This window comes from Helianthus annuus, chromosome 16 (genome assembly GCF_002127325.2).
Source record: "Helianthus annuus cultivar XRQ/B chromosome 16, HanXRQr2.0-SUNRISE, whole genome shotgun sequence".
Lineage (NCBI taxonomy): Eukaryota > Viridiplantae > Streptophyta > Magnoliopsida > Asterales > Asteraceae > Helianthus > Helianthus annuus.
Window position 1 is genome coordinate 26306427 of NC_035448.2, and position 10109 is coordinate 26316535.

Below are 10109 nucleotides of genomic sequence, written 5' to 3' on the forward strand. Positions count from 1 at the left end.
CGAAGGTTTTTGCCTCCCTAGGTGGGTTAGTGTCACGCTTCTTGTTGTTCGAACCCTTGTTGCTGCGGGTTGCTTGGCTGAGATTTGAATGCTTTCTTTTCTTGTCACCAGACGACTCAGCATGCGCCTCGGTATTTTCTGTTGGGTTCAGTGATAGCTTCTACATACGAACACAATCTTCAGTAAGGCTGACGGCCAGAGTTACAGCCTCGGTGATTGTTTGTGGTTTGGCTGAAGTCACCATGCCGCGAAACTCTGGGGCCAGTCCCCAAATGTAGCGTTCAACGCGTTTGAATTTCGGGGTCACCATGTAGGGAATCACCCTAGACAAATCATGGAACCTTCGAGTATACCCAGTGATGTCAGCACCTACCATAGTCAAGTGCTAGAATTCCGTCTCCAACCTTTGGAGTTCGGCACGAGAGCAGTACTTTTCTCTCATCTTCTCTTTCAATTCATCCCAAGTCATGCCATACGCGGCATCATCACCCAGCGTTTGAACTTGCAAATTCCACCATGTCAGTGCTTCGTCGACAAACAGCCCAGTAGCAAAAGTGACTTGTTGATCCGCGGTACACTTGCTCATGCGGATTGTGGCTTCAGTCTTTTCCGTCCAACGCACAAACGCTACTGCTCCTCCAGTGCCATCGTAGTTCATTGGTTTGCAGTCAAGGAACTGCTTGAAGGTGTAGCCTGTAATTGACCCAACCAATTCATTTGTGAGCAATCGAAGAAATAATGAAACAAAGACCGGTCATAAATTTCCCCATGCTTAGCAAATTTTCTTATGGTTACCTTGAGCTATGTGTCCTCCAGATGAATCTCCATGTCCGTTACGCCTAGCATTGCTTGGTCCTCCACTGTCTTGAGTACAGTTCGCCTCGTACAGGGCGATAGCAGCAGAGATCCTTTCTTCTAGTAGAGCGTTCAGCTCTTCAGCAGGCTTTGGCAGTGGGGGAGGGGGAGGTTGATCACGAGCGTTCACAGCTCTTCTTGGTGCCATGTTCTGACAGAACATAACATAATAGGGTTAGACATTTGTTTGATATCGTCGTACGAGATAGTAGTAGTATATATATATACGCATGCATATACCACATAAGTGACATCAAACAATTCGCGCAATTAATTCATACAACAACAAGCATGTATAATTAGGTAAACACCTTACTTCACGTTGGTGGTTCTTGTCTTTATACCCTAGGCCATCACTCCAAAGAGTGTACGTTTGACCTTTTTCTTTCACTGAGGGAATGCATGCACGACAAGACTTGCTGTGGTTTCTGTGCACTGAGTTCCATAATTATGTATGCATCCATAATTACGTAACTCCTTGTACAGTCCGCACAGTTCGTTTTGTCCTCGTATCACTTCCCTCAGATAGGCCATTGTTTTCAGGTAAAGTCATCTATACTAGCGGTATCCCACTTCTAGTACATGTACATGCTAATTATCACACATAATTGCAAGTAATTTCTTAGTTAAAGACAAGTGCTACTCCTGTGCACCCTAAGTCTCATAGTGTCTTTTCTAGACTTGTGTAAACAGTTTCAGGCAGTGGATGTCGCGGGAAGTTTCATGCAATGAAAACTCTTTGGAAAATTGTTTCCGTGAAGGATCCTAGAGATTGTAGACTAGACTCGAGAAGGAATCCTGGTTCACTACAATCGCAGCTCTGATACCAATCTGTCACACCCCTTTCTGCGGTGGAAGCACGAGGTGTGATCATGAATGATTCTCATTGCATACGAATGGTAAATATACTACATGCTCACAAAAATAACTTTAAATACCAACCATTCATAATTTGAAAACACAAGTTTAGCGTCTACATCACGACGATAGCATAAAACATTGTCTTAAAAGTTTACAACTTTATTTAAACAAAACATAGACGACATCCATAAGCATGAGTAGGACCGCGCGCACATCCACCTTTAGTTACCTGAAATACATGTGAGTTTTGAAAAAAACGTCAACATAATGTTGGTGTGAATTCATGCAGTGATTGTTTTGAATGTTTAATATACTCGAATGAAAACATAATATGAAACTTGTAGATTGTATGAATGTTTGAATGTAACTTGTAAAACGTATCTGTAACTGGGTACTATGACTGTTTGAATGTGTGAGATTGCTAGTGGTTTGCAAGGCTACTAACATATGTCACGACATAGGAAGTCACCAAACCTAGGCATTTTTGTCAACTTTGACTGAGACACAGAAGCACTCATTGGTAGAAGTAGGCCAAGAGTGGGGTTGCCTGAAACCCATTAGATCTAACCTTTTGTTCCGCGGTCTGAATGTATACGTTGATTAATGGTGCTTATGGTACCCTATTCGAGACATGATCTAGAATGTTTCACTTGAATGTTTTTGTACCCATCAAAAACATTGTAACATTTTGTAAAACCAAAAAAAGTTAAAGAAAAGGGGGAGCATGAACTCACAACTTTGCGTTCCTTGCGTCGTAACTTCACCGGATTTGCTTATAGTGCGTCGTGACCTAAACGTGTTTTATTATCGTTAGTCACTAGACTTTTATCGTACAAGCACAAGTCACTATCTTTTGTATATATATTGTTGTGTTAAAAATATTTTATATTTTTAACTATGTATCTTACTTATATTATTTTCTCAAAAATTAACATAAGTATTTTGTATTTTGCACTTTGCACCCGAATTATGTATTTCTGTTTAAAACTTCAGTTTATGTTCAAAACTTGTCCAAGTTATTTATCTTGTCAAATAATATATTTTCTTGTATTTTGCTTAAGCGTGGTTGTATGTGTAGTTTTGTATTTTCCTTTCTTACGGGTGTTGAGTGTATTTTCAAGTCCTAATACACTTGCACGTATAATACATACTACATACACTTAGCACAAAATTTGGTGACAAAATAATATATATATTCTCTCAACAATATACATACTTATTGTCAATCTTTAACCTTGAAGAAATCATCTTTTCTTATCACGAAAATTTAGAGAAACCCTGGGTAAATTGTCTAGACACATTTTTAGGGGATAAGTTTCTCAAAACTTATATATTTTTCTAAGTGTCTAAATTTATTAAAATTTCGACAGAGTTTCCCCTAAAAATAGAGGTTTCCCATGTTTTTAAACATGTGTTTATTTTCTTTTAAATCGTCAACAATCACCAACAACAATCATCAACAACAATTATCAACAACAATCACTAATTTCTCTATTTCATGAACTTGAAAATTTACAAAAAGTGTGTAGTAACTTACTATTAGTAAGTCTTGTTACTCTCTAAAGTGTGTTTGTTTCTTTAAAAGTTCCATTTTTAAAGAAATTAGTTCTTTACAACTTGTGACATTAATTTCTAAAAATATTACTTCTTGTATTTTTCTTGTTACATATGTGTATCTTTGCTTTGTTAACCACCAAAAATAGGGTCTATTTGTTTAAGAACCAAGATTAAGTAAAACTTGTATTTTTAACTTGGTTTTTTTGAAAAACCACTTGTAGATCTTTAGATCTACATGTTTAGAGTCTTATTTTACAAGAACAATTATGTTTACACAAGGTCATGTTTTGTGAGTGGAAGAGTTCATCATCTTACAATTTCTACTCTTAACATATTACTAGTTCACGTTCCATGAACATGATCTAGTGTGGTTGATGATGATCCATCCCACTACTAGACACAAACAACATAAAATAATCACAACTAGACAAGATTCACATGATTTACACACATATTTACTCTTTATCCACCATTAATCACTTATGTTCAAGACTTTTATGGAAGTTCTTTAGTGTTCTTAATTTTTATCCATTAAATCACCTATTAACCACTAAAAATAAGAACAAGATGAAGATTTAAAGCACTTACTACTAGCACAAGGCTAGAGAAGTTCAAGAGGGTAAATGAAGTGGATAAAAGCAAATGAAGAAGGTCCTTCAAGATCCGCTTGCACCGAGCTTCGTTAGTGACCTTCTTACAGCTTAATATCACCTTAGAATGGATGGATATGGATTGAAAAATGGTAGTAGTGTGGTGGTGTGTGGTGGCCATAGGTAATGGAGGAAGGAGAGGAGGTTAGTGAAGGTTGAAGGTGATGAGAATGATATGTGGTTATCCCTTGGTTTTTATAGAAAAAGTTCCAACATCTTTTAGTCTTTAGGTTCTAATGTCCATTACTTTCCCAACATGATCCAATTAAATAATCAAAGAAATCCCATGTGGGACCCCATAGTGAACCGTCCTAATGTGGGGGGGGGGTATTAGTTGAACTTCAATGGTTAGTTACATAAGCTAGTTAGGAGATTAGTGAAATAATTAGTGGTTTATATGTGTTATGGAATATATAGTGTGTTAGGGTGTTCGGGGACCCTAACTAGCTTAGAAAAATAAAAACAATGCGTTTGACATTATTTTTGTGTTCCAGGTAAAGTCCGGTTGTTCGGTTGGATACCGGTTCGTTAAAGTGCTAAATTGCACCGTTTAGTGTCTTTCAAGTGCCCTTTTGTAACCCTTTTAACTCCGACACTTAAGGAAGTATTCTGAATAATAAAACGAATTTTCTGCATGATATTTATGTATTTAAAAGCTGATTTGAGCTGAATTTAATAAATTTCTGCACTTAAAGTGCGTTTCGGGTGCTTTTTAGTGCGTATCTTGGCTTCCGGATGGTATAAATGTAAACCCTTGTATGTACTCTTGGGTTTTAATGTGTTCTTGTCATTGGCCTACACCTAGGCCCTAATTTTAATGTTTGACTGCTTTCTACAGTTCTGTTGACACATTTGTGTTACCGGTGAGTTTACCTGTATTTCTGGCGCAACACAGTTCATTAATGTATAATGTAATTCTTGTAGTATAAAACGTGCATGAATTCACTTGTATTGTGTGAAATCAAATAATGTTGACACTAAAGCACATAATTGCAGTCATTAAATAATAATTAAAGTGTACGGAAATTACCGGTTTGGTGCCAGTTGTCACAATCAGTTGCCTATATATAGGGCTGTTTGGTTTTTCATTTGGTACGAAGTCAGAGAACGTGTAACGAAGTGCTTCCAGTTTCTCTCTGTGTATTGACGTTTAAAATCAACGAAAAACCTGCTTTAAGTATAAATATCTATTTCTACACCTTTGTATTACCGATTCTTAGTTGTTTGAGTGTTTCCGCCTCTCAAACGACTTAAATTTGACTCTGAACGACTTATATAGGTCGGAAAACGATCCTACAAGTGGTATCAGAGCTCAGGCTGAGTCAATTCATTTGAATCAATGCTTAGAATTCTGTTTTTCTACTCATTCTTGGATTTCTGGACAAATTCACGGACAAAATGGACAGATCTTCTAATATAACGTGTAAAATAGAGTTTTAACAAACCCTTGAAAGTTTCAGACCTAAATTCAGACTAAAAGTGACAAAAATGGGCCAAATTCACGGACAAAATGGACAGATCTTCTAATTTCGTTTGTAAAACTGAGATCATTCCGTACGAAATGAACCTTTTCGTGTGAAACATCACCATTTCGTTTGAAAAACTTGTCCATTTCGTACGAAACGGGCCTTTTCGCTTGAATATCTTTCTGTTTCATCATTTCACACGAAAAGACACTTTGTTTACTCATTTTTGCATGAAATGACAACCTATTTCGTTTGAAGGAGGTATTTCGTTTGAAAGTTCATTTCGCTTAAAGGTCCATTTCGTTTGTGCTATTTCGTTTGAAGTCCATTTCGCGTAGAAGCTATTTCGTTTGAAAGTGACTGTTTTTCGGAAACTTGAAAATTTTTCGGAATTGTTTTCGTAAAATGGATAATCAAGAGTTTTATAACATGTTTGCTGGAGGGGGAATGACAGCATCTCAAACCGCAGCCAGTATCGCAAAATGTGAACATGGAAAATGAACTTGGTACGATGCAAAAACCCCCGAAGTTGATGAACATTGACGAGTATTCTGGGTGGTCAGGGAGGTTTAAAACTTGGGTGCAAGCAAACCATTTCGAGTGTTGGAGGAAGATCGAGTCAAAGTATGTACCTCCAATGAATGCTTCGGGAATTGAGAAAGCACTCCATCAGTTTACTCCGCTTGAACAGGACAACTTCAAAGCTGAAAAGAAAATGATGAGTATCTTGCAGCAAGCTATCAAAGAGGATATTCTAGTTCTGCTACAACATCAAGATAACTCGCAGTCAGTATGGAATGCATTGAAGATAAAGTTTCTTGGAAGTGTTTCAATGATAAAAAGCAAAACAACATTGCTTAAGAAAGAATTTGATATGTTTACGGGTATGAAGGTTGAAACAACAAATCAGTTGATTGAAAGATATTGTCATTTGGTTGTTGAAATGAAGCGTTTGAGCATTGAGAAAACATATGAAAAATGGGTTGACAAGCTGGCAGATGCGTTACCGTATGATGAGTGGGGCACTTATTTGTTGGTGTTGAAAAACAATCAGGAATATATTGGATTAAATCTAAGCTCATTCATCGAGAAAATAGAATCACATGAGCTTGAGTTGAAAAAGATAAGAAAAATGAAAGCTTCAACTGTACAACAAGATGTCTCATTGTACTACAAAGGAAGCTCGTCAGTAACATCTAACCTGAGTCCAAAAATTCAAACAACATTTAGTGCTGATTCTACATCACCAAGCACACCAAGCAACAATCATTCACTGTTTGCAAGTTTTGAACCAAATACTAAGGTTCAAAGTTCACCAGATCAAGCTTATACCCAAAGTTCGTCAGGATCAAACAGTCAAAGTCAAGGTCCAGGAATTCTGTGCAACATAGCGGTGAACATCAAGAATGGGCAAGAGTTTACTGAATCTACAGCAAAACAGCATATTTCACTACTTGCATCAGTTCTTGAATCATATGAGAGTCTTCTTGCTGGTAGAATTGGAAACCCTGATATGACAAAGGAAGACTATGATCAAATTGATCCAGAAGAGCTGGAATTGATAGATATTAAATGGGGAATGGCAAGCTTGGTGAGGTGAGCTCAAAGATTTATGAAATAACTGGTCGAAATAGTCTTTCAGGACCTGATCAAAAGCTTGGGTTTGACAAAACAAAAGTCACATGTTTCAACTGTAAAGAAAAGGGCCATTTCAAACGAGAGTGTCCTAACAGAGAAGTCAACAATCATCAAAATCCATTCGCGAATGACTATTACAGACAAGCAATCTATCACAAGACTAGTCAACAACCATTCAACCAAAGACCTCAAATTGAAAACAAACCTGAAAAAGCTCTTTTAGTCAATCAGGATGATGAGAAGGTTGCAGAAGGGTTTAGTTGGGATAAATATAGTCTGGGTGATGGTTTGGCTATGATGGCAGAGATTGTGGAAGAGCCAGAATGTGGTGTTGAAACTGAAGATGTCAGTGAAGTCATGATTGAAGAGAGTTTGGCTGATCTTGAAGAAGCAGCTGCAGAAGTTTATTACTATCAATCTAAACAGGAGATTATTGCTAGTTCTCTTAAATCAATAATGCCTCCTAACATGTTTGATTCTTTTGCAGGATTCTTCAGTGAGCCAACCACTGGTTTCTGTCCACAATACAATGTTGAGAAAGTTCCAGTTGAAGAAATCATAGACGTTTCCAAAGAAATGAATGAAGAGACTCTAAAAGAGATTGCTGACAAGGCGTTGATGGGCAAGCTAAAAAAGGTAGAAATAGAATCTGTTGAAACGGAGCCTGTCGAAACAGAGTCAGTTGAAAATGTGTCTGTCAAAACAGAGTCAGTTGGAAAGAAGTCTGACGAGAAATCAGAATATGAGGAGATCAAACCTGGAGAAAACTCAGAGTCAGAGTCAGATGGGTTTGGTAAAACGGATCTTAAAAATGATAAAGAAGAAAAGGTTTCTGAAAAGGTTGATTCAATTCATGAAATTCCATACAAAAACTGCTTAACACCATGCATGGATTGTATTGAAAAAGACAAACACTTTCAGGAATTAAAAAAAATACACTAACGAAGTAAAATTTGATCTTATTGATGTTAAAGAAGGTTATGACACTTTAGCACGTTCGATCAAAATGATTCAAAACGAAAGTTTTGAAAATGATAAAGCTACAAATTTGTTAAAAGCAACTGTCATGGATAAACAGATGGAAATCAACATTCTTTTGGACAAAATTGCTTCTTTGAAAAAGGAACTTGAATTAATGAGAATTGAAAATGAAAGAATTGATAAGAAATTAATCAATTATGTTGCGTCATCTTATGTGATTGATCAAATTGTTCCACTACAACCTGATAATACACCTGTCTTCAAAAGTGTTCCACCCCCAATGTGGAATCAGTATACACAAAAATATCCAGATGGGGTGGAAGCAGCTTTGAATCTCAAATTGAGAACTGTTGAGAATGAGTTACCTGAAAGCATTGATGTTACATTTTCTCCATTCGACACTGGCAACAAGTCCCAAGTGATTAAAACTGTTGTTGACCAAGTGTTAGATGAAGAAAGTGATAACTCAGATTTCGGTACTGTGAAAACTCAGTTGGAAAATTCCAATTCTGATTTTGAAGATGAGGGTAACTTTTTGGATAAGTTCATACCAAATTCAGATAAAGTTGTGAATGATGATTCGATCATTGTGGTTTACACAATGACCGGAACTGACAAACTCTATTCTGATTTTGAGTATCCAATTCAAAATGCCAGAATGGAAAATGTTGAGAAGGTGTTTAAACTTGTTCAGATTGACATTTCAGAGGTTAACAACAATGTGTTTTTATCCAAACTGAAAAAGTTTTTTGTGAAACAACAACTGAATATACCAGGAAAGAAAGAGTGGGTGGGCAATGGTGGTAATAACAAGAGAATTGGAAACAATTTCAAAAACAAAGGTGTTGGTTTTGAAAAGAAAATGGCTAAGAAGAATGTCAAGCCAAAAGAAAAGATGAGTGATGTTTTTGTTGCTGGTCCTAGTGTTGATGCTGAAAAGGATTATATCTTCAGTCAAAAAGCCGTTGACGATTTCAATGCAGCTAAAAAGTTGAGAGAAGAGACCAACAGATAAACTTTTGTTGAGTATGACAAAAGAATCTGTTACCGCTGCAACGAAATTGGTCACATGGCCAAGCAGTGTGTGAAAAAGATTGAAAAACCAGTTTTTTCAAAAACCCAAACCTAAAACTCCAACTGATGTTAAGGGTAAAACACCAATGATTTCCCCCGTTCGTATTTTGAAAAGAGGTGAATATTTGAAGTCCGAGGACAAGCCGAAATCAACATTTGAGATTGGTGAATCTTCAAAAACTCAAAAGACTTCAAAGATTTATCCGAAGATAAAAATTTTGCAAAACCAATCATGGGTGGCAAAACCAAAACAATCAGTTGAAGAAAAGAAGATGGAAAACGTCTTGAAATCTGAATCAAAAATGTTTGCATCTGATATTGAAAAACTGGAATTTGAATTGGACAAATTGATGAAGGAATTTCCACCAATCACAGGGGAAAATCTTAAATCAAAACCGAAACCTGTTGTTCCCAACGTCATCTTCAACATTCCAAAAGTTGATGTAGATCATGATATTATGTTTGGTAGTGTTCCAAAGGTTAAGAAATCATGGGCATCATTGTTTGAATGAATTTCTTTGATATATGCAGGGACTTCCGAGATCGATAATATCCAAGTGGATCATGGACAGCGGAGCTTCAAGGCATATGACGGGAATGTTGGCCTTGCTCTATGGGTGTTAAATCAATCAATGGAAGATATGTTGGATTTGCAGGAAATCAAGGAGGCAGAATAGTTGGTGAAGGAACTCTGACAAATGGAGTAGTAACGTTTGACAAAGTGAACTATATCATTGAACTTGAAAGCAATCTATTGAGCATATCACAGATCTGTGACAAGTCATTTACAGTACACTTTACAAAAAATGAGTGTTTAATAATAAAACCTGGTTTTAAAATTCCAGAAGACATGGTGTTGATGCGAGCTCCATGAGAAAATGATTTGTATGTCCTCGACATAAGCGTCGCAACAACAACAGATCACACGAAACAATGTTTTGTAACAAAAACAAAAGCAACAGAAAAAGAGTCAAGAATGTGGCATCGTAAGATGGGCCACATTCATGTGCGGAAAATGAATTTCTTG

General features: G+C 36.8%; 1 protein-coding gene across 1 annotated transcript; it reads left to right on the plus strand.

The window, feature by feature from the left end:
* Positions 1–5879: 5879 nt before the first annotated feature.
* LOC110919139 lies at positions 5880–9023 on the plus strand. The gene is made up of 4 exons (XM_022163419.1): positions 5880–6985; positions 7168–7922; positions 8005–8274; positions 8320–9023. The coding sequence occupies exons 1-4, from the start codon at positions 5880–5882 to the stop codon at positions 9021–9023; spliced, it is 2835 nt and encodes a 944-aa protein (XP_022019111.1).
* The last annotated feature ends 1086 nt before the right edge of the window (positions 9024–10109 follow it).